The sequence below is a fragment of the Drosophila ficusphila genome, unplaced genomic scaffold, assembly GCF_018152265.1.
Source record: "Drosophila ficusphila isolate 14025-0441.05 unplaced genomic scaffold, ASM1815226v1 contig_414, whole genome shotgun sequence".
In the NCBI taxonomy this organism is placed as follows: domain Eukaryota; kingdom Metazoa; phylum Arthropoda; class Insecta; order Diptera; family Drosophilidae; genus Drosophila; species Drosophila ficusphila.
Genome location: NW_025064328.1, coordinates 19,534,607 through 19,562,478, shown reverse-complemented (window position 1 = coordinate 19,562,478; position 27,872 = coordinate 19,534,607). Strand labels below are relative to the sequence as shown.

Below are 27,872 nucleotides of genomic sequence, written 5' to 3'. Positions count from 1 at the left end.
TTCGAACTAAATCAATACATTTTCATACACTTGGTAATTCGAACGAAAAAATCATTGATATTTAACAAAACCACGCGTTAATTCGAACTCATCAGCGTCTAACACTCGACAATTCAAAGTTGCAGAGAAAAAATTTTGCGACAAGTTCAAACTTGCCTTTGTTTTTGTTTTGATTATGTAGTTTTTGACGCACACACTTCTTACGAATTGGTGTGTGTAGTTATTCAGTTACTGTTACTCTTTTGTTGGTATGCATATTAAAAGTTGGTGTTAGCTATGAGCCCTAGAAAGTATAAAGAACCTTTGGCAGAGGTGTCAGTTAAGGAAGCAAGATCCTCATTTGATACCTTACAAAGCTTATGTCTACAAAACGAAAGTGATGAAAAAGTATTTCATGCACTTTTTCTCTTAAAAAAAGTTATTGAGCAGTGAGAGCAGCAGAATTGTGCTGTAAGGCAAGCCAGTATAACAAAGTTCTTTCGAAAATTTCGAAATTTCGAACCATTTGATATTTCAAACACTCGATAATTCGAAATATTTCAAGAGTCCCTCGAGTTTCGAATTAACGAGAGTCGACTGTACATACATATGTATATTATTAAAAAGGATTGTCAGACGAATCTATAAAGCCATGTCTTTCTGTCTGTTTGTATGTATGAAAGTCGGAATTTCGGAAACGATAAAAGCTTTTTTACTAAATGTTTGTTCCGGAAATTTCATATACCTTTTAATAAGCAGCTAGAGTTTTCATGAATTTGTCACGCCTTTTTGACGCCCGGTATAAAAGAAACCTATGTTCAACAATTTTTTTTGCATTTAAAAATGAAATATTTTGTCAAAACTTTTTATTGTCTTAAAGATTACATATTTGACCTGGGATTACTGCATTTTTTAATGAAACATTTTAATTGGTCCGCCATCGTGACGTTATTCGGGAAATAGGTGTGCTGGCGATGTCAGCACAACTTCTAGAGGGATTATCGGAAGTGAAAACAAAGAAATACGCTTAGATAAGACTAAAAACTTTAGCGTGGGCGAAGTAAAATAAATTATAAAAATTGAAATTTTGGCAGTGATTTTTATAAAAAAAAATTAAAAATTTTGCGACATTTTTTATATTGTAAATAGTTTCAATTGGAAAAAAAAATTTTATTTAAAAGGATACAAATCACAAAAGATTTTGGTCTTTTCGAGACAAAGAAAAATTTGTGAATAAAGGCAACAGTACATTTGCATAAGTAATAAACTTGGAAGCCTATTTTTTAACTAAGGTAATTTTCATTCGGGGCCTTAATTAACTAATTTCATCTTATGTTTAAAAAAAATTTAAAAAAAATTACGCAAACTATTTGGTAAAATGTAATAAATAAAAATAAATAAAAAAAATTGGTAAAATAAAATTGAATTAAGCGGCATGATCGCCAAAGTTCCCCCGCAAATGGTATCTGAAAAGTTTTTTGGTTTTTGGAGCTTTGGTAAAGCTTTTCTATCGAAATTCGATAGAACTTTAAACACAATTAGAAATCGCGAAAACGTCAATAAATCGATATCAGAAATGCACTTAGTTGGTTTTAAAGATTTCTGAACTTCATTTTTAAGTTTTATACCAAAAAAAATGTTTGTAACACGAATGGTAGTTTCAACGCTTCGGAACTGGTTCGAGTCCAGATCGTGTTCCGGTTCAGGTGGAACCGAGGCTCGCGACAACACAACGCACAATCACAACCGCCAGTTCGCGAGAACGGGAGCTCGGAAGAACGGGACTGAGGAACCGAGAACGGCGAACGGAGAATTGAAAACGGAGAGTGCAGCGATCGATAGATTTCCCACACTTGCTAAACATTTCGTATAGCTCTCGGTTAAAGGTTCAAAGTGATGTGAGACGAAAAACAACGCAGTCGAAAAAGAAAGCAAAAGGCGGTGCGAAGCAGAGCGGCTGGGAATAAAATGAAACTGGGATCGCGGCACCAGCAACAAGTTTTAGTGGTTTTCCTTTGTGTGTCTCGTTCGTGTTTGCTGCTCTGCGCTTTGCTCGCCCCATTCGTCGCCGACTTTTATTTTGTTTTGTCCATTTTATCACCTCCAAAAAAGCGCAAGGCGAGCCGAGCTGCGTTAAGGTTAGCTGATCTGATCGGATCCGAGTGCATAGTGCATGCAAAGTCGCGGGCTGTGCTCTCGTAGTTACACAACCCACATGGGGCACAAAAGCCCGCAAAAGCCTCAATAGAAACAAAGCGGGTAGCCAAGCATTTTGCCGCCGACCATGGCCCCCACTACCAGCCCACCCGGCCCCGCGCCTCCCAAGCTGGCCAAGTTCAAGTCCTCGTCGCTGGACCACGAGATCTACACGGCAAATCGTCGCGGCACGATAGCCACAGCCTCTAGCGACTGGAAGGCCCTTCGCGGAAGTGGGGGAGGGGGACATGGAATCGGACCCGGTAACAATCCATCCAACGGACGGTCCCTTCACGCCGGCGGAGCTATGACGCGGGCCGCCTCCACATCCTCGCTGGCCAGCAGCACGCGCACCATGACCAACTACCAGGAGTACAAGATGGAAATTATCAACCAGGTGAGCTGCAATTCCAGATGCTCTTTATAATCGGCATTATGTATGTGGCAAAAACATCAGTATTAAGTAATACTCTTCTTCAGAAGTATTAATTTAGTTGAGAAAATTATTTACTGATTTCAAAGATTTCCCTCATTCTGTAAAATACTTAATATATCATCGTTAACGATTATCATCGTTAACACAGATTTCTTTTTAAAAATATTTTAAGTTTTGCGAAGGCAGCTTGATAAAACTTAACATACATTGGCAAACATTCGCTTGATTCCCAGAATGTTTGAATTCTTTATCAGCAACTACAGCTGTGTTCATAATAATAGCAGTGCAATAGCAACGAAGTAAAACAACGGTAATTTTTACATGTTCCTTTTCGTTAGTTGATCGCTTGATCATTTTTTTTTGTAAAATGGAATATAGAGACAGGAAAAGTAAAAAAGTTAAGTTCGATTTGCTATTTATTTGCGTTTTCTGGGCAATCTTGTGCAAAATCACAAGTTTTTGGCTGTTCCTAATAATAGCAGTTTTTCATTTTGATCCACAAAAAGTACCGAAAATATTAAAAATGTTTGCGAAAAGTGAGTTTGCTTTGTTTATTAATATAATTTAAATGAAAATACACAATAAAAAAAAATTTAATATTAGTGGGTAGAGGACGCCACTGTTCAGAGGAAGAGACGAATTTGATAGTTCAGCTTAGAAAGCAGGAAAAAACCTATAAAGAAATCCAAGACATGGTAAATTGTTCTGCCAAAATGGTATACAATGCCCTTAAATATGAGTGGAAGGCCGAAATACATGGGCAAAAACGAAAAACCACCGATATTGAGGACCGAAGAATAGTGCGCTTCAGCAAAGCGAATCCTCTAGCGTCTTCTAGGGATGTAAAAGCGGAACTGAAGTTGGGAGTCAGCGACGTCACCATTCGCCGTCGATTAGTAAATGCAAATTTTAATGCGCGCAGCCCCCGAAAGGTGCCATTTCTTGGTAAAAGGCATTTCCAAGCTCTTTTGGAGTTTGCCAAAAGCCATTTGTACTGGCCAGTGACGAAATGGCGCAATATTCTTTGGACAGATGAGTCCAAACTGGTCTTGTTTGGTGGGACAGGCTCAAGACAGTATGTCCGACGACCCCCAAACACCGAGTACCACCCAAGCCACACTCTTAAGACCGTTAAGCACGGTGGCCTTAAAATATTGGTATGGGCTTGTTTTTCATACAGCGGCGTGGGTCCCATACATATGATCGATGGGATCATGGACCAACACGTCTATGTGGACATATTTTAAAAGTTTATGCCTTCTTATGCACAGTGGGATATGCCCTTAAAATGGACATTCCAGCAGGATAACGATCCTAAACATACCAGCAAATTGGCTAAGAGCTGGTTTAGTCAACAAAACATTGAGGTAATGTCGTGGCCAGCACAGTCCCCGGATTTAAATCCGATTGAAAATTTATGGGGGGACATCAAGTGATATGTGGCAAAGAAATCCCCGACTTCAAAGCCGCAGCTTTGGCAATGTGTAAAGGACGCGTGGGCGCAGATTCCCCTCAAGCATTGCCAGGACTCCTGGGTAACCCTGCTATTATTATGAACACCACATTTTGTCGTTATTATTTTGTTATTATCTATATTTTCAAAAAAAAAATGGAGTAATTAAACTAAAACAAATGTTAACATATAATATATTATGTTGCGGTAAACCAAATTTGTCCCATTTTAGTGTTTATACTATGATTTTTTCGGTCAATAGCACTGCTATTTTTATGAACACAGCTGTATGTTTTTATTTCAAAACAAAACTATAATCCCTTTGCTCTGCAAGGGTATAAAAATACGTACATACATGTAAATGGGGACAACATCACTTGCTCAGGGTCGGATTTTAATTCAGTCAATCCGCTTAAATTTTAAAATCTAAATGTAAAAACATTAGTTTAAATTTTCCATTTTTCTCAGAGTGAACAATTTGCTTTACGTTTTAACTTGATTTTTATTTGGATTTATTTTGTACAAACCAATAATGATTTAAAGAAAAAAACCGGTTTACTCTTTAAAAAGGTGATTTTAAGCACAAATATATTATATGTATAATATGTGTATCTTATAAAAGTGCTTTCTTTTAATACTTTCTAAAGTTTAGACAAAAAGTTTTGACAGTAAAACTGTGCATTTTATTTAAGGCAAACCAAAAAGGCTTAATTTTTTAATAAAAAAAACCATTTGATTCTTATTTTACTCACAGCGAATGAAATTTTGAGCAAGTTATTAAACACAGAAACAGAAACCAAAGCGAATGGAAAAGCTGTTTAAATAAAATGTCGCAAACAAATTTTAAAATAACGGCCCCAACAAAACAGACAACTAATCGGCATACGGAGGGAATAGCCTCGACTGTGTTAAAATATTAGCAAAATAAATTAAAAGGTGGTTAAAGAACCTGAGATGCAAACCTTTGACAACCAACTTGTTATAGTTGACAAATTTGAACCACCTTTTCATTCACCTTTTAAACAGTGCACTATTCTTCTTTCATTCGTGATCCTATTAATCAGAAAACAGAGATACAATTACTAGCAAATATGTTTCACAAATAAAGATATAACTATTAGATTCATAAACCGTTAAGAATCGTATGTAATGAATACAATAGGCATTGCGGATTATAGAATGATGAGTTTTTTGTTGGAAACATATCGGGCAAATTAGAAAATTATGTGGTAGCTGTGAACTTGGACGACCCATCGGTATCTATATGTCATCCACCATTTCGGTCGTGACTGTCTCAATTTAATTGATAAGGTAAATATTTTTTGTTTGGGCCATTCGTTTATCTCGGACAGATAAGAGGCTCCAATGCACGCACGGCGTTCTTCTTTTTGCTATGTAAAATATTTACTCAGCTCCCCTAGGTGAGCAAAATGTAAAGTGTTTACTTCATATATTTGCTTTGTCTAGAATTTTTACTAAGCGCATTGCGGAAGTTTGTTCAGAATGCAGGGCGAAAAGGCCTTTGGGGCTGTCCATAAACCTCGTGACGCTAATTTTTGGCTTTTTTGACCCGTCCTCCCCCCTATGTGACGCATCACATATACAAATTACAACCTCCTTACAACAAAGCGTGACTCTCTGATGAACCCCCACCCCCCTAGGAGCGTTACAAGGTTTATGGACGGCCCCTTTGTGAGCTAATCAACACAGAAATTAGATGGGGAAGGCCTATCTTCTGACATAACATGGTCGAGTTACGCAGAAAACTACGGCGGCTGGACAAAAGGGAAGAACCGCAAAGCCGCCACGAGTATAACAATTTTAAACAAGTATTCCGAAAATAAAAAGCGAAAACACACGGGTGTTATTCGAAAACCTCAAGTGATAAATTCATCGAACTCTGCCCGACCGAGTAAATTTTATGTTATTTGGTCGCTCAAACTCGCCAAAAGATAAAATTTGGGCGCACAAGTGTATCGCCATAACAAGATCACGTAAACAAATTGACGAATTTATTGGTATGGCCTGCGGGCAGGTGATTAATTCACTGGGAGGCTGGACGGGCTCGGTGTGCCTTCAATAGACTTGTCAAGACCCCAGCCGAAGGCCATTGATTTTGCTTGGATTCGATCTCTTGGCTGGCCATGTCATAAGTCAAGTTGGCGCCAAAGTACGTAATTGTCTGCTTACTTGGCTCCAAGTCGATGGCGTGACGAACAGTAATTGTGCGACATAAATTGAGGGAAGAAACACTACAGCTACAAAAACGATCCGAACGGTATGGACCATAAAAGGGGTTTTCGAATTGCGGCAAACGCTTAGCGTCTTACAGATTTTAGGAGTTCATAAGTTGCCTTAATTTCTTCACACAGCACGTGCTGATCTCTTCATTTTGTTTACAACTATGATCATTGTTTATTGCCGCCATGTGCACTCAGGATCAGTTCGGCTGCATTTTTAGAGACTCTGTAAGAGGTGAGACTGATACAGCCCAGGTGTCCACGGAACTCTGCTGTAAAGCAATTCGGAAAGACGCAAATACGTTCGCCGGAAACTTGGCGGCAGCCGATTGATTGAGTGCCCCGCTGATGGAGCAATATTGTCTGCCAATGATCAAAGCAGAACAGTTAATTTCATTTTGATTGAACTTTTGGCTTTCTCCCTTTTCCTTTTGTTTCAGGGGAAGTGCTTGTGCGGCCAGTACATAAGAGCCCGACTGAGACGAGCCGGAGTGCTCAACCGGAAGGTGACACAACGGCTGCGGAATATCCTGGATCCCGGCTCCTCGCACGTGGTCTACGAGGTCTTTCCCGCGCTCAACAGCGTAAGTGGCCTGCATTCTCTGATTGAGCCAAGTAGTCCAAGTAATCCCTTTTTAATCCACAGATGGGCGAGGAACTGGAGCGCATGCACCCCCGTGTGTACACAAACATATCCCGACAGCTCTCCAGGGCCCCGTTCGGGGAGCTGGAGGACAGCGACATGGCCCCCATGCTGCTTAACCTGGTGGCCAAGGACCTGTTCCGCTCAAGCATCACGTGGGGCAAGATAATCTCGATCTTTGCCGTCTGCGGCGGCTTCGCCATAGACTGTGTGCGCCAGGGCCACTTTGACTACCTGCAGTGCCTGATAGACGGGCTGGCTGAGATAATAGAGGATGACCTGGTCTACTGGCTGATCGACAACGGCGGATGGCTGGGCCTCTCGCGGCACATCCGGCCCCGGGTCGGCGAGTTTACGTTCTTGGGCTGGCTCACTCTGTTTGTGACCATTTCGGCGGCCGCCTATATGGTGTCGAGCGTGTGTAGACGCATCGGCTCTCAACTGTATTCGCTGCTGTTCTAACCTTGCCCAGGAGGGTTTCGTTTTAGATGTATATTCGTACCATTTAGTCAGTGAGCGCTTCGAATCATTCCTGCTTCCATGGACATCGAGTCGTATAGTTGTGTGCAATGCACCCTGTTTTACGTATAATATTGTTATCCAGATTCTTCTTTTTGTACATACAAGGCTAACCTAGTGCCAGGCGCAATAAAGCGTGTGTTTTTAACAATTGGTTTAATTTTGGCGCCAAAGGAGCTGCCAGACTGTTAGAAATATTCAAAGGCATTGGTGCAGACGATTTCTCAAGTTCTCAAGCAAATTCTGGCATTGTATTACCAGACTGTCAAAAACCCAAAATTCGATGGGCATGGTGGCAACGCTCCGCCACAGATGAACCAATTGTTGTGAATGGTTTTATCATTGTTATTTATTGTAAATAGAAGAGTTGTACACCATATAATGCAATGTCATGTAAGTCGGGCACTAACCGTGGGCATGTGCAGCGATTAACGTTTGATTGCAGTGTCAATTCAGGACGAGGGGACAAGACCAGACTCCCACGTGGAGGAGGAACCTTTTTCTGCGGACAGAGCGCCCGGGGAGCTCCTCTACTGCGAGACCTGCGGAAACGTCTATGAGGACAGCGAGGCGTACGCCAGGGATCACTTCCAGCAGAGCGTCTCCTGCTGTAGCGCCACGGAAGGACTGGTTTTGGTAGAGGAAACAACAGCTGACGAGGAAGCTGCAGGTGATTGCATTTTGGAGGAGGTCGGCGAGGATGAAATCGTAGAGGCGGACGTGCCGCTCTGGGAGTTGGTGGAGGATGTTCCTGTCAGCATCAAGACTGATGTAGCTGAGCCCAACCAATCCGACCGCTATTTTTGTTACGACTGCCATAGCATTTTTGAAAACCGTAACAGTGCCGAGGAGCACGTTTGTCCGGAATCCGGAGGAGGTTCAAGTCAACAGGTTGGCGAAGATAAACCACCAACCCGAAGGAAGATGCCTGGTGTTAGTGCAAAGGTGGGCACTAAAGCTGCATCCTCCGTCATAAGTTGCGGGATCTGCAATACCGTTTTTAGCTCGGACAAGTTTCTCAAGTTCCATATGCGCATCCACGAAAGTCGTGCGTCTAAAAGCATTCGAGACGCACTTCCAGTGGGAGCCCATCAGCAGTACAGCGAGCTGGATCAGTTTTACTGCGAAATCTGCAATAAGAGGTACGTAGGTGTAAGTTAAAACAAGGATGCGCCTACAAATGCTATTATTTTTGGCTAGCTTCGACGAGAACCTCTTGACGGTCCACAAACAGATGCACCAGCAGACCACCAGTGAGATAATGTGCAGCATTTGCAACCGCAAATTTGAGAATAACGTTACCTACCAAATGCACATTAAAATTCACGAGAAACCTCGGGAACCCGAGTCTTCCGGCAAATTGAATTCGCGTGCAAGTGGCGACAAGGAGAAGCCCGGATTTCCCTGCCAGTACTGCGATCGTGTGTTTACTCGTCCGTTCGAAAAGGTCAAGCACGAACGAGTTCACACCGGCGAGAAGCCCTACTCCTGCGAGGTGTGCGGCAAGACCTTTCGCGTATCCTACTCACTGACTCTTCACCTGCGCACGCACACAAACATTCGGCCATATGTGTGTACGGTGTGCAACAAGCGGTTGGTGAAAGACCCAATCATCCAAAAACTTATTTATAAATAAATTATAATTACAGCTTTAAGTCGCACCAAGTGTACTCCCACCACCTGCGCATCCACAGTTCGGAGCGGCAGTTTGCCTGCGATGTGTGCCCCAAGTCTTTTCGCACTTCAGTGCAGCTGTACGCCCACAAGAACACCCACACCAAACCCTACCAGTGCGTCGTGTGCAACCGCCCCTTTTCTTCGATGTACGCTGTAAAGAACCACATGCAGACCCACAAAGACGAGAGGAGCAAAGGAAGTGTTGGTGCTAGAACGCTGGCCCTTAAGAGCGGACAACCTGCCAGAAACCAGCTAGGTGGAAAGTTTTGCTGCAGTATATGTGGGGCTGAGTATGCGCGCATCTTCGCCTTGCGCCTGCACATGAAGTCTGTGCATGGCGTGGTGGAGGACGCTTCCTCAACAACAGATGATGCTCAGGCCACTAATGCCGACGACTCCGAGACTGCGGTGCTAATAGCTGCTGCCGAGGCCGACGCTGCTTATATTAACGCTGTGGCAAATGACGTCGACGTCATGGGCACCGTTCCCACCTACGAGGACTGCGTTGAGGTAAGTTTAAATCCGAATGCGATTTTCTTATTCTATAAAAATTAATTTCAATTGCCTTTATATTACAGTTCGACGTGGACAACTTCCATAGTGAGGAGATTATTACAGATTGGCTTAAGTAGCTCTTCAAGTTCGTACTGCGACTAGCAAGTAAATTATTGTTTTAGGAACCGCATGTTTTATTTGGAACTGGAATTTATTGGCGAATCAATATTATTGAGACTAAAACTAAAAAGCATATTATATTAGGAGCAATTATTGGACCAAAACTAATGAAAACATTTATAAATTCTTTTATTTGCTTCATACCGTTGCGAGAAATTTTGAAATTAGCATCAGAACAAAACGAATACCAGAAACAAAATTGTTTAAGCAAATGTAAAAGTTTATTGGGATCATAACCGGCGTATAACAAGTAAATATATATTGCTGGCGTACAATGAGACCAGTCCGTTGTGTTAGCTGACGTACAGGGATAATTTATGAGCGATTTTTTAACTACAACTTATTGTATAACGTTAAACTAAAAAACGTGTGATTGGTGTTCTGCCAAAGCGGGGACCTATTCCTGGTCGCCCGCAGCCTCGTCCTCCTCGACCTCGCTGTTGTCCTCGTCGCAGATTTCCTTGAGGACTTCGACCAAGTTCTTGGCTTCGTCCAGTTCTTGGCGCATTGTGTCCATCTCCTCCTCCAGTCCCTCAATGCGCTCGTGCAGATGTCGGTTCTCGATGAGCGAGTCCTCCAGGGCCAGTCGCCGCTGTTCGGCCAGCAGCTTGTAGTAGTTCTCTCCAGGCTCCGCCTCGCTGGTGAGATCTTCCGCCGTGATAGGTTTGTCGGCGTCACTGCGAGGTGAGACCTCCGCTTCGGTCTGGGTGTCCGCGTCCCTTGTGGATATCGTCGCAGCGCTGGCTGAATCCACGCATTTGCGCTTGCCGTACTTAGGCGCGACCTGGACGCCGGCCTTCAGGCGACTCAGCTGATCCACGATGGAGGCGCGCCCTAAACCAGTAAGGTTCTCCTTGTCGTTGACGTTGCCCTGCAAGGGTTTCAGGGTCTTGCGTTGCTGCTTCAGGTGCTCCTGCTGCTCGGCCTCGCTCTCGACTTGGATGTAGACCCTGGCAGCGCTCGATGACATCTTCGGAGCTGTTCGTTGTGCTTTCGGTGGGTTTTTGATGTCTGGGGCAGCGCGTATGCTATTTCCTTTTCGTTTGTTTATGCATTAATTTGTGCGCCTCACTCCGTCGTATCCCACTCGTTGTAATGGCCGCCAAAAATGCCGATGCCGCGTGCTGTTGTCTAACACTGTTTGCGGGTGTTGCATCCCTGCTTCTCGTGTCACAACTATCGTGAAAAGCTGACTTGATTTCAGTGTGACCTAACCAAAAAATATTTGTATATTCTCATTGTGTTCTAACAGAAAAAATTTAAAAAAAGAAACGCGTGAAAAACTTAGATAGAAAGCAAACTATTTAAGATAATTCTTACCATAGGAAATATGTATTTAACATTTTCTGTGGTGGGCAGGACTATAGTAGGAAACTTAAATAAGTTCCTAATATTCTTTTAACTGTTTAATTCCAGACTAACAATAAAGAAAACTAGATTGGGTAAACCCTTGCAGTTAAAACTCAAAAGTACAAAACAAATACAATTATCACAAATCATAATATCAAGATGGATTTTTATTGGAAGGTTGATCCTTTCAAAGTTAGCGATAGGATGTACTGGACTTCTTAAGTTATTGCTTGTTCAATACTTTTCAAATTTCTTCCATATTTATCCCATTAATATATAATACATACAGTCTTCCCCTTTTGATCAAATTTAATTCTTAATAAAAGAGCCGTTAGACAACTCATATAAAAAGGAATGCCCTATATTTCTTATTTACTCATTTTGTATAAATTTTTTATTTTTCCAAAAGTTAATTTAATTATTTTGTAGTATTTAAAAAAAATCCTAGGACAAAAAGTTGTTAAAATTGTACTTTCTTTTGTGTTTAAGAGGAATCAAATTTTTTCTTTGTGGCTATTTCTGTGATATTTTTGCCTGGTGGCAACCCCAGTCACGTCACGAGGACACGAAGGATAAAAGAGCGATAAGGGAATAGCCGATAAGAGCTCCACCCAGTCTTAGAAAACATGTAACTGACGTAGTAGCGGATCGAAATAGTTAACCTTTTTTTTATTTTCCACTCCGAACACAAACACCCCCGCCTGCGCCCACAAGGAGCAACCGTCGCAAGATGGACCACAACGAAATCTCCATGAGCATGGACGTGAAGCTGGATACACACGACAAGCGCCCAGTGGCACTGCGCTACAAGACGTGGACGCGCTGCCAGGTGAAAATCGAGGCCATTAAGTGCGTCCCCTGCTTTCTGCGGCTTAGTTTCCAGTCTCAAGAGACGGAGGCCCAAGACTCGCCTCCGGCCAAGCCCATTAGCGTGTCAGTGAACGTTCCGGGCGTCAGTCTTAGTTTGGCCACCTCGCGCACCAAACAGTACTCTTATGGGCTCTTTTGGACACAAAACCGCCGAGACTGCTTTATATACTTTGCTCTCGAGACGGAGACCTCTTGTCGGCGGCATATGAAGTGGATGCGGAAGTCGATCAAGAACCTGGAGCTTTACCGCCAGGTCTTTCTTGAGCAGCGCCGCCTCAGCAGGGGTCCTGGAGCTCTGGGTCCGCTGCCGAATCTACCAGAGACCCTGGATGCAAGTAATCTCTCGCCTCGCGTCTCCCAGATCTACGAGGAAATCTTTGACGGTAGCCGCATCTCCCGCGTCTCTATCGCCTCAGGCATCTACGAGGAGATGAAGCCATCGGTTATGGAGATCCCTTCACCGCCGCCTCTGCCTGCAAATCCCCATCGCCAGCGCATCAATACCTTTGAGTGCGCCCAACTTGGCGATATTCCGCGGTCTAACACCAATCCCGAGTCGGAGCTGGCCCAGAAGAAGAAATACAAGAGTATGCTGGATAGCTTATTCGGAGGGGCACGTCAAAAGCGGGCCGGCAGCATTAGTGAGCTGGTCCACGAAAACAACGAGGAGACAGTGCCGCTCTACGAGAACGCTCCAACCCCGGAGCCAGTGCTTCCATTGAAGCGCACATCGCAGATCAACAAGTCCCAGCGCAACAGCTTCTCGAGTCCAGACCTTTCCAAACTCAATTTCCTGGACACCTTCGGCGAGTATCTCGGGGTGCAAAACCACGAGTCGAGCCTGGAGCTGAACATAAGTCTTGATGAGTCGGCCATTGAACCGATTTCGCGGAAAGACATTGTGGAGCAAATCACAAGCCAACTAATCAAAGCCGATTCCCTAGAGAGCCTGAACGTTTCCGAGCAACTGCCGCACAACTTCAACTTTTCCGCATGCAACACCTCTACCATCAATCTCATCGGATCCCACGGAGCTGTTCCGCCGAGTAATCTGGTGAAAAAAAACAAGATTCTGGAGGACGACCTAACCGGGTACTGTGTGATGGCGCCCATATTAAAGGCTGCGGTAAAGGAACTGCCACCGCAGCCGGGCGGCAGCACGGTCTCCACTTCGTCCGGCTATTCCACGGGCTCCTACTGCTCCTCCACCAGCAGTTGCAATACCGAGGACCAGCCCACCAAGACGCAGGTGGCCAACGAGAGCGACATTTACATAGCTATGCATGGCAGCTCGTTCAACAGTACCGTGGGAGCTGCTGCAGCAGGATTTGCGGAGCATCTCTACGAGAACTTGTTGGCTGTCAAGGCTGCTCAAGAGCTGGAGGCGCAGCCGCTCGGCTTCGGACTAAGCACGAGCACACCCACCGAATCCCCACTGGCGCCAGCTTTGCCGCAGAAGGGAACGCCCAAGGAGAAGATATGCGAGCAGAAGCCAGAGGAGGAGGACTACTACCAGACACCGAGGAAGTCGATCATCAGTGTGGACGACAAGATACCCTCCTACTATCCCAACAGCTGCGACACCCTCAAGTCGAAGCGACGCAGTCCCACCGAGCATGGACCGAGTCTCAGGCACTTGGTTAGTTCTAAGATGCGGCGGGAGCGGAAGGAGAACCTCTACATTTCATCGCCCCAGCAGATAATCGAACAGCGCCACAAGGCGGCCTCCATTTCATCATCATCAGTAAAGACTAAGATTACAACCAAGAAGACTGCCGCCCACAAGATCTCCGAGAGCGTTTATGCCGTCACCCATCCAGTGAAGCGCCCGAACAGCACAAATAGCAACAATTCCCACCAAAGCAACAACAATAATAACAATGAAGGCGTGGATGACGAGCTTCTGCACCTGACTATGCTAAAGAAAATTGATTTTAAGTTCGACGACGGACAACTGGCCGAGGACTGTGGCCAGGCGAAAGCTGCGCCTGTTGTGCCCGCAACCGGATCCCTTGCACAGCCAATGATGGACAGGGAGTACGAGGATCGCTTTCAGGCGGCCGAGCAGGCCACGCGCCTTCTGCAAAAGTACGCCACGCTAGCCAAATTCGGGCATTCGCCGAGCAAGTCCAAACCGGCGTCAGCTCATCCTGAGCCCGTGATGCAGTCTGTGGCTACGTCCAACGAACTGCAGCCGCAGGGAGGCAGTATGAAGAAGTTTGCATCATTGCCGCGCTTTAAGAAAATTGACTTCTCCCCGCTGAAGATAAGATTAAACAACGTCCTGCAGCGGAACCCTCCCTCGCCGCAGCAGTAGCCGCTTTTTCTTCAATTTTCGCATGAATGTTGAAACCTTCGCTGTGGAAACACAAAGCTTTTTATGTCTTTTGCTTATTTTTGTTGTAGGTTCTTGTGAATGTGATCTGCCCACCAATTTTGTGTTAGTTGGACAATGTCATCGGCTTATTATTATGTTATCCGAGTATGTAATACGCTTTCCCAAAATCCATTTAGTCTTAAGCCTTATACTTAGTTTAAACTTGCTTTGTCAGAGTTCTCTAACGAATCATATCCGGCTCCATTTGGGGAGCCCCCTAGTATTACTTTTGTGAACTAACAATGTGTGTCTAAGATTTATACATATGAATATGCTCAATTATGAAAATTTACAAAAACGCTTTTATACGAATTAAATGAATATTGTTGACTCATTTAGGCGCCTCATTGTTGATATCAAACTGAATATAGCTAAACGTTTTAATTGTACCAAAATGGTCTTACGCCGTTAGACTGGAACTACGCTTCTTTGGCTTTGCACAACATATCAGAAATTAGTTAATCCTTTAATAAAATGCTTAGACATAGCATAACCAAAGCTCAACTGTACCGTGACTATAACATAAGCTTATACTAAATATTTGCAGCAAACGAAATAAACTTTACAAGCCACTGGAACCATTGTGTTTTCTAAAAACAATCCGCTTTATTTCAACTTCGCCTTAACTATAAACCATTGGTCGTCGCTGTTGGTGTATAAACTCTTGTTCCACCCGGGAATCTTTAGGCACCACATAAAAAAGCAGGGCTCCGCCGGAGACGAAGAAACCCTTTTCTGCGATGATCTCGGAGAGCTGCTTGTCCTCAGCTACCTTGTGGACGCAGCCCACCTTGCGATTCTCGTAGTACACGTGCACATTGTCTTGCCGGTAGCTCTGCGTCTTATCGCAAGGCAATGGTTCTGCGAACAGCGTTGCCAGGCAATCGCTCATAGTTGCCGTTTCCGGCAACTGCTGCTGGAAGTCGCTGAACAGGAACTCGGGGTAGGAGAAAGCGGCGGGCCAGACCAAAGTGCTGCCGTCCTCGTCCAGGTGCACTGGATGGTCTTCAAGTGGCAAAAACTTTGGGCGCAACAGATCCTCACTCAAGGCACCCATCTTGCCATTTCCTTGGTCGTCAAACTTTACCGCTCGCTGCTCGATGGCATCGCGCAGTCTGTGAAAGCGGGTCAGACGTCGCTTCGCCTCGGCAGCCTCCTTGCGTTGGTTGCGCTCCACCTCGATCTGCAGGAAAGCCAAAGAATAAGGTTGACCAACATCCTGTGAAATTGCACCGTACTTACCTTTCGCATCTTGTTTTTGTGCAGCAGGGCATGTGCCTCTTTGTGGTCCACATCCACCTCGAGCAGCTCCTCGCACATCTTTGTACACACGTCGAACTTCTCCAGCTCGTAGGCACACTGCGCCGATCGCCAGCGGGCCTTGGTGTAATCTGGCTTGAAGAAAAGGGCCCGCTGGGCGTCGCTCAGCGATGATCTGTAGTTCTTGATAAAGTAGTGAGCGGCTGAGCGGTTGTTGTAGAGCACGGCCAGCACATCGGGGTTCTCCGACTTCGACTTGATTCCCTCGGTGAAGCTGTAGATGGCCATGCGGAACTTCTTATGCTTCATATAGAAATTGCCGTCCTCCTTGTAGTTTAGCGCCAGCTCGTCGCGAGTGTTCTCCTCCGGATCGTACTTGAGCTTTTGCAGGCCTTCAAACATAGGATGCACATCGTCACCTGGCTGAGGAGCACGCTTCATGAAGAACGGGTGCTTGTCCATTTCCTCCTGCCACCGGTCCTCCGGCCAGCCCTCCTCATAGCGTTTCTTCTCCAGGCCATCGATAAACGCATCTAGCTCAGCGTCCAGCCGTGCGGCCAGCTCCAGGCGCTCCTCATCCGTCCAGTTCTTTTGGGTGGTCAGTTCCTCCATTTGATCCAATAAGAAAGAGTAAGACCGCTTGCAGAATTTTTAAATATACCGACTGGCCTTGAAAAATATACCAAAACAGTCAACCTAATTGTTAATGTAGCAATTCCGTTCTGTTAAAAATGTAGTAAGAATATAGAATATTTCTTAAATAATAAAAAAAAAATTGAAAAACATGTAAGGCGGAGCTTAAAAAAAAAAAGTCAGCTCCTGCCCGAGAGTGACCGTCTGTGGTAGAAATACTGTTCGTGAATTCATTTGCCTCAGAAAGCTATCGATGGTTATCGGCTTAACCACCAGTGTTGGCAAGCGCCTTGACCAAGAGCTACCATTGGCAGAGACGCGACCGAGCTGAGACGTACCGTTGGCAGAGACGCGACTGAGAAATAAAATTAAAACGTCGACGTTCCTTCCTCGCAGAAGAAACCAATCAAAATAAAAACAAACAGAGCGTGCGTTCGCGCCAAATACTTAACAACAATTAGCAAACGAAAGAAACAAAGTGAGTGTCGCCGTCGACCAGCAAAAGCCGATCCACCTCCCCAGCCAGTTTCTCGGCTAACTAACTCTCGTCTCCCGTCTTGTCCCCCCCAGTGCATACCCTCACGGCAGCCATTGAGATGGACAAGCTGGATGCCAATCTTGAGCAGCAGTTTGATCTCAATCTCATCGAGGCTGTCAAGCTAAACCCAGTGATATACGACAGGTCTCACTACAATTACAAGCACTTCGTGCGCAAGGCCCAGACCTGGAAACAAATCGCCGAAACGCTCGGTGTGCCTGGTAAGTGAAATTCGGCTGGTTTTGGCTACGAGTTTTCTGTTCAGCTTTCTGTCCGTGCCCCAACAAGCCAATTGATTAATTCTGTAAGGGGGCTGAGCGGGAGGGACGAGTCAGTCGACGACGACAGAAAACGACGCAAAAGTGAACGGCGACGCGACGCAGTAGCTGGCTGACTATTGTGAAACTTCAGGGGCGCCGTAACATGTTAAAGGGTGGGCGCAAAAAAAAACTTTAATTTGCAAGTGAAAATGCAAAATTTTATTTTAAGGATGAATGTTAACTTTAAAAAACCTTAATATTTATCGTATGGAAAAAACTAGGTATGAAATCTTAAATATACGTTCAGAAGTAAATAAAAATGGGCTCAGTTTTAGGGCGAATTACGAGAAATTTGGCCCCTTGCGGGCGCTCAAGCCGCGCTCCTGTCCGCTCTGTCGGTGTGAAGAGCTCTGTGGCAGTGTGCTCAGTCGATATTTTTGAAGTTGCTGTACTTTGCCGTCGCGTCGCAGTAGTTGTCTCACTCGCACAGCAACCATTCTGCTTGCGCCAGCGTTTATTTTCGTACACTGCGACTGCGGTGTAGCGCTGCCTCGGCCGACAGCTGACTCGCTCACACATGTTTGTGTGCATGTACTCATACTGACAGTGTAGGCCTAAATTATTGGCACAGCTATTTTGGTTTGAATATACAAGGTTTTAAAAGTAGAAAAAATAAAATTTAAGCAAGTTTTGTATAATAAAATAATCAAAATCATTTTCAAATTAATTTAACTTCCCTTAATATGGTAACAACTGGGCCAACAGTTTAATGCCCAACTGTAGACACCGTAGACATACCAGGCCGCTTTCGTTTCGTTTTCATGAGTATACCAACAAAATGTTTTGTTTATCCCACCCCCCCATGGCCTTTGATCGAACCCTAATTTTTCCCATTTTTTGCTGCACCTTGTTCAGCTTTCGATTATGCAAGAAGGTGGCTTAAATCTGGAGTTTCAGACAAGGCGACACAGCAGCAGCAATGCCACAGGTTTCCGTCTCCTGGCAGAGGCCGTGGGCAGCGAGGAGTCGAAGTCGGCGTCGTCACCGTCACGTCAACGTCTCTGCCGGCGCTAGGAAGCTGCTGTCTTCTGCCCGCTGGTCTCTGCCGTCGCCTCTGCTTCTGCCAGCGGTTTGTTTTGGTTTGCCATTTGATGCTTCTAGCAGATGCGCTCTCATGGTGTGTTAAATTAGGAGGCGTCGTAGTTCTAGTTCTTGCAGTTACCACGAGATGCACAACAAAGCATTTCAGGATTAAGTTTGTGCAATATAAGATTGAAAAACAAAAATATTAAACATATTTCATTAAATAACGGTTAGTCATTGAACAAAACAATCATTGTTTTTTCAATACATGTACAAATGTATGTACAGTAGAATCCTGTTATAACGACTCCGCTTATAGCGACTTTCAAGGGACGGACGGACACTATAAACGGAGTCGTTTTTTATATAATATATAGTTTTAAATAACCATCAAAGTTCCTTTACTAAAGAGCCAGCACCTCTTGATTATTTTGCGACTGCAAAGTAGAGCAAAATTTGATACTGTAGATACAATATCGAGTCATAAAAAAATAGAAACCCTTTAGTTATTATGAGCTATATTCAATATTCGCGTATTTTTATCAATAATTTCTATTATTTTATCTCTAATAAATTATCCTTTTTGTTGTTTTCTTTGTAGAGCAAAAATGTACCAAGCGTTGGAAGAGCTTGCGCGACAAATTCGCCCGCGAAATGAAACTGTGCCAGGAATCGCGCTGGCGCTACTTCAAGCAAATGCAATTCTTGGTGGACTCAATCCGCCAGTACCGCGAATCGCTGCTGGGCAAGTGCGCCAACGGCAGCCAAAACGCAAACCAGGTAGCCGACCAGTCGCAGCAGCAACAGGCACAGCAACAGACCGTCGTGGACATATTCGCACAGCCCTTCAACGGCAGCGCCACGACCTCGGCCCAGGCACTTACTCATCCGCATGGTAGGTATTCAAACCCTTGGCATCTGATAGTCGCTCTAAACTCCCTGATCTCTTGCAGAAATCACGGTCACCAGTGATGCACAGCTGGCCACTGCCGTGGGCAAGGACCAAAAGCCATACTTCTACGAACCACCGCTCAAGAGGGAGCGCAGTGAGGAGGAGCACAGTGACAATATGCTCAACACCATTAAGATTTTCCAGAACAACGTCTCCCAGGCGGTCAGCGCCGAGGACCAGTCATTCGGCATGGTTGTCACGGACATGCTCAACACGCTGGGCGTGCGACAAAAGGCCGAGGCCAAGGTGCACATCATTAAGTATCTGACGGACATGCAGCTGTTGGCACAGCACAACAAGTACTAACTGTCGGGCGACTGTCATCGGCAGCTGCTGCAGCTGCTCCAACTGGAGAGCGTTTTGCCCTGAGATCAAACGAGTAAGGACCTGCGGCCACCCACATCAGCGGGCCAGCGGTCTTGTGCGGTCATTTTCTTTAGTTCATAGGTCTTAAAGTCAAACTACAGAATAACATTAGACATAACTCCCCACAGCGCATAACCACAACGCGTAATTATACTTCCCCGAGCCCAAACGTAGACAAACATATATATTTATATGCTTAGTTGGCCCTATGATCGGTGATTCCATTCGCGCCCAGTTCTCAGCTCTGTACAAAAATTACGATTGAAAAATAGCGATCCTAGAATTATGAGTAGTTTGTTAAACGACCGTGAAAACAATTCATATGCAGCGTACTGTAAATTTTGTGACTACGATTTAGTTTTAACTTGCCATCGGGTCTTAGCTCTGTAATTAAGTACACACGTAAAAGTTATTTTAATTTTATAAGTTCTGTTGTAATATGCTGAAAACGCTTGAAAAATACTTTGAAAGGCTTTAATTAAGTATGACAAAAGGAAATATTAAATACCTTTTTCATAGAGAGCGCATATTACACATTTTACACGAATACAATCGAAATAGTTGCCGGCAACGCAAGTTGCCAAACATTTTCAATGATTCATTGTGCAATTATTTGGTATTAAAAGAAATTGAAAAGAACAAACTTGTTTCAATTGACATATGGTGGCAACGCTGTGGGAACGGGATAAACCGAATCAGCTGTCTGAGCAAAGGAAACATTTTATGTAATTAAAATGTCCACAAAATCGGATAAAACAACAAACTTGTTTCAATTGACATATGGTGGCAACGCTGTGGGAGCGGCATAAACAGAATCAGCTGTCTTAGCAAAGGAAACATTTTATGTAATTAAAATGTCCACAAAATCGGATAATTTTGACTCAAAGCTGAATAGTACAAATACTACAATAGATGATGCGTGGGCAGTAGGTATTTCGCTGTTTATTAGAACCCGTTTTCTAGTAATACCTCTTCCAGATTCGCCCTTGTCACCTATACAAGGAGGAGTACGACGACTGCACTAGCTTCAAGGCGCGTTTTCACCAGTACTTCATATTTGGCAAGGACACGGATTGCTCCCAGTGGTTGACGGACTACAGGAACTGCGAGCGTTACCAACAATCCAACGGCAACGATGTGGCGGCCGGTGAGGCGGTGGTGAAAAGCGAAGAGGAGCGCCGCCGTATCCGTCTTCGCGCGCACTTCGCTAATGACACTTGGAAGAAGCGCAAGGAGCCACCACAAGATTGGGCAGCTCCACTTCCCGATTGGATGGAAAAAAGAAATGAAAACACCTATCTGGAGCTGAAGCAGAAGGAACTTTCCGGCCAGACGGTGCCGCATGGGGAGGAGCGTTCACTGTGTGCGATCATGTGAAAATAAATATTTCTGTAGTTAAGTTTGTTCACTGCCATTTTATGAATTCTGTGCAAGAGCATTGACCATTGGCGTTGCAACGGTCTGGCAGCACTGACATCAGCTGTTTCATTCTACTGTTGTAGACAGTGATGTATAGTTTGGCTGAATCTACTGTAAAAATAATTAAGAAAATATTAACAAATATCTTTTCTGACTCAAGGCTTTTGAAGCAAATCTAAGAATATCTCGTAAATTATATTTTAAATTGGTATTCGTATATATATAGCAGTAAAATGGGGCTTTTAACTATAATTTTGTTTTGAATATTAGAGAATTTTTATTTTCGGAAGCATTCCAAACAAAAATCGCTGAATTGCCAACACTTCTTCTGCTGCAGCTCGGATACGGATACTTCAGTTTTTTTCGCATCTATATCCAAACGCTTCATCTTTGCCTAAAATGCTAAAGGGCAGCACAATAAAAGCCTTGGACGTCAGAATCCTACGACCCCTTATTGAAACAAGGTCAGCAGGTAAATTACATAACCCGAAGCAGGCTCCAAACCCATAACATTTTGGCCGCGAAATTGAACGTGCTACTTAGATTGTGCTTCTCCTGTTGCAGCGGAGTCCAGCAGCGCAGCTCCTCCAGCAGCATACACCGGTCGTACATAACGTTCAATGACTTTCGTAACAAGAACCGCCGGTACACCAAGAAGGAGCTTGTGGGGTATGTTTACGTTTTGGTAATAATGAATTATCATGCAAGTATTATTTCTCATATCCAGGTACTCCATGCAGGACATGTACAACGTCGTGTCTGATGTCAGCAACTACTACAAGTTTGTGCCGTATGTGAAGCGCTCTCACGTTCACAGCCAGGGTAGCGGGGGCTTCAAGGCAGACCTTATTGTGGGCTTCCCGCCGCTCAACGAGGCCTACACCTCGCAGGTCACCCTGGTGCAGCCTAACTTGGTGAAGTCTGAGTGCCACGACGGACGGCTGTTTAACTACCTACTGAATGAGTGGCGCTTCGGCCCGGGCCTTAAGGACATACCCAATTCTTGCGTGCTGGATTTCAAGGTCTCCTTCGAGTTTAAGTCTCTTCTGCACAGTAATGTGGCCCACATATTTTTCGACTTTATCTGCGACCAAATGGAAAGCGCGTTCATCCAGGAGGTGCGTCGAAGAAGTGGCCCTCCCTCGATCCGGTCCCACGTGCTTTCCTCAAAGCGATCTTGACCAGAGGATGGGGTCCAGAACAAACTTTTTAGTGTTTTAAGTTGGAGTTGTGAACATTGCATTGACATACCTCTTTGTTAGTACGATTCACCAAATTGTAAATAAATTGTCAATCGATTGGTGTAAAAATGTACATCCAAGAGATACCTCTACCGACCAGACACCAATTGAAAGAATACACGATTACAAAGAACATAAATTAAGTACTTTAATTTGGTTCACTTAACATATTCTCAAAATCAATAGTTTTTATTAACAGTCTCGTTTCGGGTTTAGTAGTGGGCCACAGACAACGCATCCGTAGAGTTATTCAAAAAGGTAAATTACCTCGTTTAATTGACAGCTTCTCGGCAATGTTGAAAACTTAGGAGTTAAAATAAAATAAAGTTTGGAATGGCATTAAGTTCCGAGAAATACTAAATATCCTCAAGTGGCATACACTACATTACATTACATTACATATAGAAGTCGTTATTTTCGTGCATCGTAAGCATACATATGTTTTTTGGGCTTTGGGTAGTTAATATTTAAGTGGGAACGCTACGATGACCTCTGCTGGGGAGGCCCAATATAATCTACGTTCGTATCTAACAGACACATTCTACGTTCTACATCTATTATGCTAAGCTTTCTAAATTACTTTATACAGGCAAGTGTATTAACGAACTCTACTTAGTTTGCGCAATAAAAAATTCTGACTAAAACAGTTAGAGTTAAATGTTCATTTCTAGATATTGTCCAGTGAGTGCGCGTGCATCTACTCTCGGAAAAACAATTAAGCTATCAATAGGGGGTTCAACAAATATTAAAGACGAGGCCAACATCTGAGAGTGCATTCGAAGTTAAAGGTACAATAGCTTAACACTAGGCGCCTAGCAGGACGAACCAAAATATGACTACAGCACATTTCGAGGGCGGAAATTACACAACAGAAACACTAAATTATTTTCGGGTCAGGAGTGTTAGGGTGTGAAAATGGCATGTCACCACGTGCAACCATTTAGAATGGTTAAGCACAATACGTAAGCCCTACAAAATATCACTTTTTCGTTGGCGGTAGACCGCCAGTTTCCTTAGTTCTCAGTTATGTTTAGCCCGTCTGCCAAACATGTACCCCTTCCAGCGCTCCGCAGTCTGCGCGATCAGTGGATCGCTGTCGATGGTGGCCAGCAGGAGCAGCTGGTTGACGTGCGTCGCGTGATAGTCCCAGCGCGCGAGGTTGGGTGCCACGCCCAGGCTCAGGTGCCGCAGGTCGTAACTGGTGCCGGAACCAGTGTCATAAAGCAGCAGCATCTTCTTTAGAGAAAACATACCCTGGGCGAAAAGCTTTCCAGCCTCTCGGGCGATCTTCGCTGGCGCAGTGCTGTTAAGATCATAAAGGCCCAGAAGGGAATATATAAAGCCGTTCAGCACATAGGAGGGTGGCGTGGTGGGATATTCCTCGTACCTGTGGTGAGAAAAATAATTAGTTTTATTATCAAAAAATCAATATGTACTAAAATCCATACATTTATTGAAAAATAGTTGGAAACAAATTAAATCCTTTAAATTCAGTTAAAAAAAAGCTGTTTCTTGTTAACTTTTTTTCACTTACCAGTAGAACTTGTCCATGAACTGGGCCAGAACTCCGCCGTCACGCGAGTATACTCTGTAAGGTTGCAGTCCAGCTGTAGCCGCCCTTAGGAAGCGCTCATCCCCGCCAGAGTGCCAGTAAGCTCGTGCCAACACCGAAATGGCGTGCCCCTGACCCATGGCCGAGATCCAGCCGGGACGCAGCTCGGCAAAGCCATTAAGACTGCGTCGCACGGGATTGGTCCATCCACCTGTCTTGGGGTCCTGGTTGTGGACAAACCATTCAGCAGCGTCGTAGAAGTGGGCCAGATGGTCACTGGTGGACAAAGTGATGTTGTCGTAGAAGCCCAGTCCAAGGAATCCGATGGACAGGACTTCCAGGTCGGAGCGGCGCACTTTCAGCGGCGACCGCTTATCCCCTAGGACAATGCCCTTCTGCACGTCGATGTGTAGGTCCCGGGTGATGTGACGCCACTTGTTCAGTGCCGATCCGCCCAGGCCGTAGTAAATGTTCGAGTCCTGCACGCTTAACAGCAGGTCGGCGGGTATGTAGTGGAGGGTGTAGTTATGCCGGGTATCCCGGTTCTGGACGGTCACCATGAGACTGCTACTATTCGTCACAAGCAGCAGGTCCACGCTGAGCAGCAAATCCAGCGTCTGATTAAGGGCGATGCTAATGACACCCTCGTAGCCAGGTGCTGTCTCGAATTGAACCACGCTGGTGTTGAACTTGTGATGCCAGATACGCGTCATGTTGCTAGTCTTGGGAATGCTCCAGTCCATTTGGTTTCCGTCACCGTCCTCTAAAACGCGCACCTTGGGCGCAGGTTCCGTGAGATTCTTGCTATAGTGCGACAACGCAAACTGAGCAATCTGCGTTGGATAAAAATAGCCACGTTTTTCCCACTGCGTGCTTACCGGCACGCCCTCAGCGGCGCTGATGCACTTCACCCGGTCGCGCACCTCCACGTTGTAGTTTTCAAAGTACATGAAGACTCCACGTGCATCGTACTTTCCCCTGGGAAGGTTTACCTTGGACGTGCTGTGCATCCAATTAAACTTGGCCACTTCGCTGCCGCTCGTTGAGACCGCTCCGCTGACGTCAAAGTAGTTGCGTAGGAAAGAGAACGGCACGTACACCTCGTTGGCGTTCTCGTCCCGCTTGCAGTGAACGCTATACTCCTGGTTAATGGAGCACTCGATGTCCTGCAAAGCGGTAGACTCCCCTCCGCTAGAGGACAGCCTGACTGACCTGTCCAACGGACGCACAAGGTCCGGCGAAAATGAAAATGCGGCACAGCGCATGTAGACGCCCAGCGTGATTACCACCACAGCTACTGTCAGGATGAGCAGTACAGCTTTCAGATTGAGTCGCATAATGAAGAAGACCAGTGGCTCGCGATGCTAGATGGGTACATAGATTAGCAAACCGATTGCAGTGTTTAGTTACGATTTTTACCTTAATCCCCTGGAATTTTCCTTGCTCCCGGTTGTCCCTGCTTACTAAAGTCGCGGGCACGGCGAAGACATCTTTCTGGCTGCTGGAATACTTGGACATCCGGTTGGCTTTCTACGGTTCTTACAACTGGGGCACATGAGTCATGCTCTAAATATAAAATCGCTTTCGACTGCCAGGTGCATTGCTGACAAATTGATAATGGTGCACACCAGTGGTCTTAGTTCCTCTCCACTGATGTCAGTGTAAGGTAAAATTCGACCTGCAGGTAATATAGCTTTCCAATTTCAGGACTGAGGCATCTTATGACGATCTTTCAACTGCTGAAAACGCTTCCTGAGCATATTTAATTTTGATTTCTAAAGATTTTTTTAGGATTTACTAGACAAACACTGCAGGAAAATAGCAAATACAATACAGATGAGCGAATGTTTTGACATATGACAAATGGTCGCTCTTAAGGGGCCTATGCACGTCGACTATCGATAGAAATAAATTAGCGGGTGAGAAAATAAATAGTGTATTCCAGAGAAGTTTAATTTAGTTTTATATTGATATTGTCTGATTTCCGTTTTGTTAAAATTACAAATTTTCGCCCACGGCATGTTTATGCAAGTCGATAATTGTTTCAATCGATAATACAACGATTAATCAATAGTACAATGTTTACAAAATATTTCAGGTGTATTTCGCTTAAAGGCGATTTTAACTAGTTTTAGTCATGTCTAGTCTTAGTGTAAGTGCAACACTCTTGCTCCTGGGGGCGTTTGTGGCCAGCTGCCATGCTTCGAACGGTGACCGCACACAGTTTTTTCACAACTGTCGGCAGAACTGTGAGCGAACAAACTGTTCGGCAGGTGAGGGCGTTGTGACCGTTAGTCAAGATTCGTGTAATGACGCTTTCTTTGTTAGATGGGCTGGAGATCCAGGAGCAGGCGATCAAGTTCTACAAGCAGTCTGTGTTTGACCGGCTCTTCCAGTGGAGCTGCGCGGACGAATGCCAGTACGGATGCATGTGGCGCACGGTTTTTGCCTTTTTCGAGCGCGGATGGCCCATTCCCCAGTTCTATGGCAAGTGGCCTTTTCTCCGCCTATTGGGCATGCAGGAGCCGGCTTCAGTGATATTTTCCGGCCTAAACTTTGCCGTACACCTGCGGATGTTGCGTAAATTTCGGAGGGAAGTGCGTCCCGACAGCCCCTGCTACATGCTGACCCATATATTCGCAGTGGTAAGGTTATCTAAAAACTTAATTTACTCTTAAAACACTCTCTGAAAACTTTTGTTCCTGCAGACGAGCCTTAACGGCTGGGTTTGGTCAGCTATATTTCACACGAGAGACTTCCCGTTGACCGAGCTGCTCGACTACGCCTTTGCCTACTCCATAATCCTGTGCTCGCTGTACGTCATGGTCATGCGAATGCTGCACCGATATTCCTTGTTCCTGCGTGGTGTGATCTCGCTGGCTTTCATCTCCTACTATATTAACTATTTTGCTTACCTGAGCGTTGGTCGATTTAACTACGCTTTCAACATGATGGTTAACGTGGCAACGGGAGTAATTGCGGCCGTGGGCTGGTTCGTTTGGTGCCATTTTGTGCGCACTCGGAGGCCCTATTTCCGGAGGATCCTGCGCTTCTACGTTCTCATGGCTCTCGCCATGAGCCTGGAGCTACTAGACTTTCCGCCCATTCTATGGATTCTGGATGCACACGCTCTTTGGCACCTGGCCACCGTTCCCTTGGCTTCTCTCTATTATGAGTGAGTACCCGTTAATGAAATTTATCCCCCTTTTGATAATTGTGTTCCCCTACCAGCTTTATGATCGAGGACTGTCGAACCCTGCGAAAAGAGAAGGCCGCGGCAGGCGGCTATGCGTTTTACAACTAGGATAATCCTGATATTTATAGCTCTTTATATTCTGGTTATTGTCTTTGGTGAATTTCTTATGAATTCCTGTCAAAGCAAAACTGCCTGCCCAATTTTATCTAAAAGGCCATGAGCAAAAGCACCTCTGACAGTGGCCAGAACTGCAGGGGAAGAACTCGCTTCGTTTAAAAAGACATAATAGAGACTTTATTACAACACTTTCTATTCATCGCTACATTTGTCCGCATTGCGAAATGGTCACTGGCAACTTGGGCTTGTTGTTTGGGCCAGTGGGTACGTTCTCAATCTTCCGCATAATGAGCAGGCCGTCCAGAACGCGACCGAACACGACATGCTTGCCGTCCAGGAAATTGCACTTGGCGCAGGTGATGAAAAACTGGCAGCCGTTCGTCTCCTTGCCACTGTTCGCCATGGACAGCAGTCCCGGAGAGTCATGCTTCAGGGTAAAGTTCTCGTCGCCGAACGTGCTGCCGTAGATGCTTGTCACGCCAGTCCCGTCACCCTGGACAAAGTCGCCACCCTGGATCATAAAGTCTTTAATCACTCGGTGGAAACTGGCGCCCTTGTAGCCGATGGGCACGCCATCCGGCCGATATTCGCCCGTGCAAAACTGTCGGAAGTTCTCCGCCGTGCGGGGCACTGTGTCTGCGAACAGTTCGAATATCATTCGCCCAATCTCCTGCAACCAAAAATGAATAATGTGTGTTTATGACGAGTGGCTTAACAGCTTACCGTAGTGCCCACAGCAATGTCAAAAAAAACTACAGGATTTGTAGAGCTCCGAAGTTGCGATTGTATTTGATTCCAGTTTGGCATTTTGATCTATTATATTACTTTTTGCCAAAACTA

At 45.0% G+C, this 27,872-nt stretch overlaps 11 protein-coding genes across 16 annotated transcripts; 7 read left to right on the top strand and 4 right to left on the bottom strand.

Moving 5' to 3' along the window:
- The first annotated feature begins 1,689 nt into the window (after window positions 1-1,689).
- Window positions 1,690-7,617, top strand: LOC108094300 (bcl-2-related ovarian killer protein). The gene is made up of 3 exons (XM_017194816.2): window positions 1,690-2,572; window positions 6,745-6,888; window positions 6,951-7,617. The coding sequence occupies exons 1-3, from the start codon at window positions 2,264-2,266 to the stop codon at window positions 7,407-7,409; spliced, it is 912 nt and encodes a 303-aa protein (XP_017050305.1). The 5' UTR covers window positions 1,690-2,263; the 3' UTR covers window positions 7,410-7,617.
- A 109-nt stretch (window positions 7,618-7,726) lies between these two features.
- On the top strand, window positions 7,727-9,823 carry LOC108094298 (zinc finger protein 2 homolog). Its single transcript, XM_017194814.2, has 5 exons — window positions 7,727-7,859; window positions 7,912-8,608; window positions 8,667-9,059; window positions 9,116-9,653; window positions 9,722-9,823. Exons 1-5 carry the CDS (start codon window positions 7,853-7,855, stop codon window positions 9,773-9,775), a joined length of 1,689 nt encoding a protein of 562 aa, XP_017050303.1. The 5' UTR covers window positions 7,727-7,852; the 3' UTR covers window positions 9,776-9,823.
- A 194-nt stretch (window positions 9,824-10,017) lies between these two features.
- Window positions 10,018-10,956, bottom strand: LOC108094301 (geminin). The gene has a single exon (XM_017194817.2). It carries the CDS (start codon window positions 10,786-10,788, stop codon window positions 10,216-10,218), a length of 573 nt encoding a protein of 190 aa, XP_017050306.1. The 5' UTR covers window positions 10,789-10,956; the 3' UTR covers window positions 10,018-10,215.
- Window positions 10,957-11,727: 771 nt separating this feature from the next.
- On the top strand, window positions 11,728-14,749 carry LOC108094246. The gene has a single exon (XM_017194704.2). The coding sequence runs from the start codon at window positions 11,899-11,901 to the stop codon at window positions 14,353-14,355; it is 2,457 nt and encodes an 818-aa protein (XP_017050193.1). The 5' UTR covers window positions 11,728-11,898; the 3' UTR covers window positions 14,356-14,749.
- Window positions 14,750-14,996: 247 nt separating this feature from the next.
- On the bottom strand, window positions 14,997-16,490 carry LOC108094251 (DNA polymerase interacting tetratricopeptide repeat-containing, protein of 47 kDa). Its single transcript, XM_017194710.2, has 2 exons — window positions 15,658-16,490; window positions 14,997-15,598 (listed from the first exon to the last, which is right to left on the bottom strand). The coding sequence occupies exons 1-2, from the start codon at window positions 16,285-16,287 to the stop codon at window positions 15,038-15,040; spliced, it is 1,191 nt and encodes a 396-aa protein (XP_017050199.1). The 5' UTR covers window positions 16,288-16,490; the 3' UTR covers window positions 14,997-15,037.
- Window positions 16,491-16,607: 117 nt separating this feature from the next.
- On the top strand, window positions 16,608-20,146 carry LOC108094254 (transcription factor Adf-1). Of its 3 annotated transcripts, XM_017194715.2 has the most exons (4): window positions 16,608-16,786; window positions 16,879-17,067; window positions 18,791-19,084; window positions 19,143-20,146. In XM_017194715.2, coding segments are annotated over exons 1-4 (789 nt in total). In that variant the 5' UTR covers window positions 16,608-16,785; the 3' UTR covers window positions 19,448-20,146. The 3 variants fall into 3 exon arrangements, with proteins under 3 accessions (XP_017050204.1, XP_017050205.1, XP_017050206.1); XM_017194716.2 differs by having other exon boundaries at window positions 16,608-17,067; XM_017194717.1 differs by lacking the exons at window positions 16,608-16,786; window positions 16,879-17,067 and adding an exon at window positions 18,256-18,283.
- Window positions 20,147-20,207: 61 nt separating this feature from the next.
- On the top strand, window positions 20,208-20,906 carry LOC108094261 (UPF0545 protein C22orf39 homolog). The gene is made up of 2 exons (XM_017194726.2): window positions 20,208-20,433; window positions 20,486-20,906. The coding sequence occupies exons 1-2, from the start codon at window positions 20,362-20,364 to the stop codon at window positions 20,882-20,884; spliced, it is 471 nt and encodes a 156-aa protein (XP_017050215.1). The 5' UTR covers window positions 20,208-20,361; the 3' UTR covers window positions 20,885-20,906.
- Window positions 20,907-20,935: 29 nt separating this feature from the next.
- LOC108094257 (coenzyme Q-binding protein COQ10, mitochondrial) lies at window positions 20,936-22,268 on the top strand. Of its 3 annotated transcripts, none has more exons than XR_006245487.1 (4): window positions 20,936-21,114; window positions 21,264-21,398; window positions 21,491-21,595; window positions 21,654-21,770. XR_006245487.1 is itself a non-coding variant. In XM_017194721.2 (4 exons), the coding sequence occupies exons 2-4, from the start codon at window positions 21,326-21,328 to the stop codon at window positions 22,105-22,107; spliced, it is 645 nt and encodes a 214-aa protein (XP_017050210.1). In that variant the 5' UTR covers window positions 20,942-21,114; window positions 21,264-21,325; the 3' UTR covers window positions 22,108-22,268. The 3 variants fall into 3 exon arrangements, 2 of the variants coding, with proteins under 2 accessions (XP_017050210.1, XP_017050211.1); XM_017194721.2 differs by having other exon boundaries at window positions 20,942-21,114; window positions 21,264-21,390; window positions 21,470-21,595; window positions 21,654-22,268; XM_017194722.2 differs by having other exon boundaries at window positions 20,995-21,114; window positions 21,264-21,390; window positions 21,654-22,268.
- A 22-nt stretch (window positions 22,269-22,290) lies between these two features.
- LOC108094248 (D-glucuronyl C5-epimerase B) lies at window positions 22,291-25,246 on the bottom strand. Its single transcript, XM_017194706.2, has 3 exons — window positions 25,139-25,246; window positions 23,702-25,083; window positions 22,291-23,554 (listed from the first exon to the last, which is right to left on the bottom strand). Exons 1-3 carry the CDS (start codon window positions 25,235-25,237, stop codon window positions 23,188-23,190), a joined length of 1,848 nt encoding a protein of 615 aa, XP_017050195.1. The 5' UTR covers window positions 25,238-25,246; the 3' UTR covers window positions 22,291-23,187.
- A 276-nt stretch (window positions 25,247-25,522) lies between these two features.
- Window positions 25,523-27,220, top strand: LOC108094253 (post-GPI attachment to proteins factor 3). 2 transcript variants are annotated; one of them, XM_017194714.2, is made up of 5 exons: window positions 25,523-25,638; window positions 25,818-25,992; window positions 26,048-26,364; window positions 26,428-26,894; window positions 26,951-27,220. In XM_017194714.2, the coding sequence occupies exons 2-5, from the start codon at window positions 25,857-25,859 to the stop codon at window positions 27,021-27,023; spliced, it is 993 nt and encodes a 330-aa protein (XP_017050203.1). In that variant the 5' UTR covers window positions 25,523-25,638; window positions 25,818-25,856; the 3' UTR covers window positions 27,024-27,220. The 2 variants fall into 2 exon arrangements, with proteins under 2 accessions (XP_017050203.1, XP_017050202.1); XM_017194713.2 differs by lacking the exon at window positions 25,523-25,638 and having other exon boundaries at window positions 25,668-25,992.
- Window positions 27,187-27,872, bottom strand: LOC108094260 (peptidyl-prolyl cis-trans isomerase H). Its single transcript, XM_017194725.1, has 2 exons — window positions 27,756-27,872; window positions 27,187-27,702 (listed from the first exon to the last, which is right to left on the bottom strand). The coding sequence occupies exons 1-2, from the start codon at window positions 27,837-27,839 to the stop codon at window positions 27,235-27,237; spliced, it is 552 nt and encodes a 183-aa protein (XP_017050214.1). The 5' UTR covers window positions 27,840-27,872; the 3' UTR covers window positions 27,187-27,234.

Excerpts from the sequence above, each read along its gene's own strand:
- LOC108094300 (XM_017194816.2), top strand. The coding sequence starts at position 2,264 with ATGGCCCCCACTACCAGCCCACCCGGCCCCGCGCCTCCCAAGCTGGCC. Across the intron at positions 2,573-6,744 it reads AGATGGAAATTATCAACCAG|GGGAAGTGCTTGTGCGGCCA; the intron begins GTGAGCTGCAAT and ends CTTTTGTTTCAG. Across the intron at positions 6,889-6,950 it reads TCTTTCCCGCGCTCAACAGC|ATGGGCGAGGAACTGGAGCG; the intron begins GTAAGTGGCCTG and ends TTTAATCCACAG.
- LOC108094298 (XM_017194814.2), top strand. Across the intron at positions 8,609-8,666 it reads TGCGAAATCTGCAATAAGAG|CTTCGACGAGAACCTCTTGA; the intron begins GTACGTAGGTGT and ends ATTTTTGGCTAG. Across the intron at positions 9,060-9,115 it reads TGTACGGTGTGCAACAAGCG|CTTTAAGTCGCACCAAGTGT; the intron begins GTTGGTGAAAGA and ends TTATAATTACAG.
- LOC108094301 (XM_017194817.2), bottom strand. The coding sequence starts at position 10,788 with ATGTCATCGAGCGCTGCCAGGGTCTACATCCAAGTCGAGAGCGAGGCC.
- LOC108094246 (XM_017194704.2), top strand. The coding sequence starts at position 11,899 with ATGGACCACAACGAAATCTCCATGAGCATGGACGTGAAGCTGGATACA.
- LOC108094251 (XM_017194710.2), bottom strand. The coding sequence starts at position 16,287 with ATGGAGGAACTGACCACCCAAAAGAACTGGACGGATGAGGAGCGCCTG. Across the intron at positions 15,599-15,657 it reads ACAAAAACAAGATGCGAAAG|ATCGAGGTGGAGCGCAACCA; the intron begins GTAAGTACGGTG and ends GCTTTCCTGCAG.
- LOC108094254 (XM_017194715.2), top strand. Across the intron at positions 17,068-18,790 it reads CGAAACGCTCGGTGTGCCTG|AGCAAAAATGTACCAAGCGT; the intron begins GTAAGTGAAATT and ends TTTTCTTTGTAG. Across the intron at positions 19,085-19,142 it reads GGCACTTACTCATCCGCATG|AAATCACGGTCACCAGTGAT; the intron begins GTAGGTATTCAA and ends GATCTCTTGCAG.
- LOC108094261 (XM_017194726.2), top strand. The coding sequence starts at position 20,362 with ATGTCCACAAAATCGGATAATTTTGACTCAAAGCTGAATAGTACAAAT. Across the intron at positions 20,434-20,485 it reads CAATAGATGATGCGTGGGCA|ATTCGCCCTTGTCACCTATA; the intron begins GTAGGTATTTCG and ends TACCTCTTCCAG.
- LOC108094257 (XM_017194721.2), top strand. The coding sequence starts at position 21,326 with ATGCTAAAGGGCAGCACAATAAAAGCCTTGGACGTCAGAATCCTACGA. Across the intron at positions 21,391-21,469 it reads CGACCCCTTATTGAAACAAG|ATTGTGCTTCTCCTGTTGCA; the intron begins GTCAGCAGGTAA and ends CGTGCTACTTAG. Across the intron at positions 21,596-21,653 it reads ACCAAGAAGGAGCTTGTGGG|GTACTCCATGCAGGACATGT; the intron begins GTATGTTTACGT and ends TCTCATATCCAG.
- LOC108094248 (XM_017194706.2), bottom strand. The coding sequence starts at position 25,237 with ATGTCCAAGTATTCCAGCAGCCAGAAAGATGTCTTCGCCGTGCCCGCG. Across the intron at positions 25,084-25,138 it reads GAAAATTCCAGGGGATTAAG|CATCGCGAGCCACTGGTCTT; the intron begins GTAAAAATCGTA and ends GTACCCATCTAG. Across the intron at positions 23,555-23,701 it reads TTCATGGACAAGTTCTACTG|GTACGAGGAATATCCCACCA; the intron begins GTAAGTGAAAAA and ends TTCTCACCACAG.
- LOC108094253 (XM_017194714.2), top strand. The coding sequence starts at position 25,857 with ATGTCTAGTCTTAGTGTAAGTGCAACACTCTTGCTCCTGGGGGCGTTT. Across the intron at positions 26,365-26,427 it reads TGACCCATATATTCGCAGTG|ACGAGCCTTAACGGCTGGGT; the intron begins GTAAGGTTATCT and ends TTGTTCCTGCAG. Across the intron at positions 26,895-26,950 it reads TTGGCTTCTCTCTATTATGA|CTTTATGATCGAGGACTGTC; the intron begins GTGAGTACCCGT and ends TTCCCCTACCAG.
- LOC108094260 (XM_017194725.1), bottom strand. The coding sequence starts at position 27,839 with ATGCCAAACTGGAATCAAATACAATCGCAACTTCGGAGCTCTACAAAT. Across the intron at positions 27,703-27,755 it reads ACATTGCTGTGGGCACTACG|GAGATTGGGCGAATGATATT; the intron begins GTAAGCTGTTAA and ends TTTTGGTTGCAG.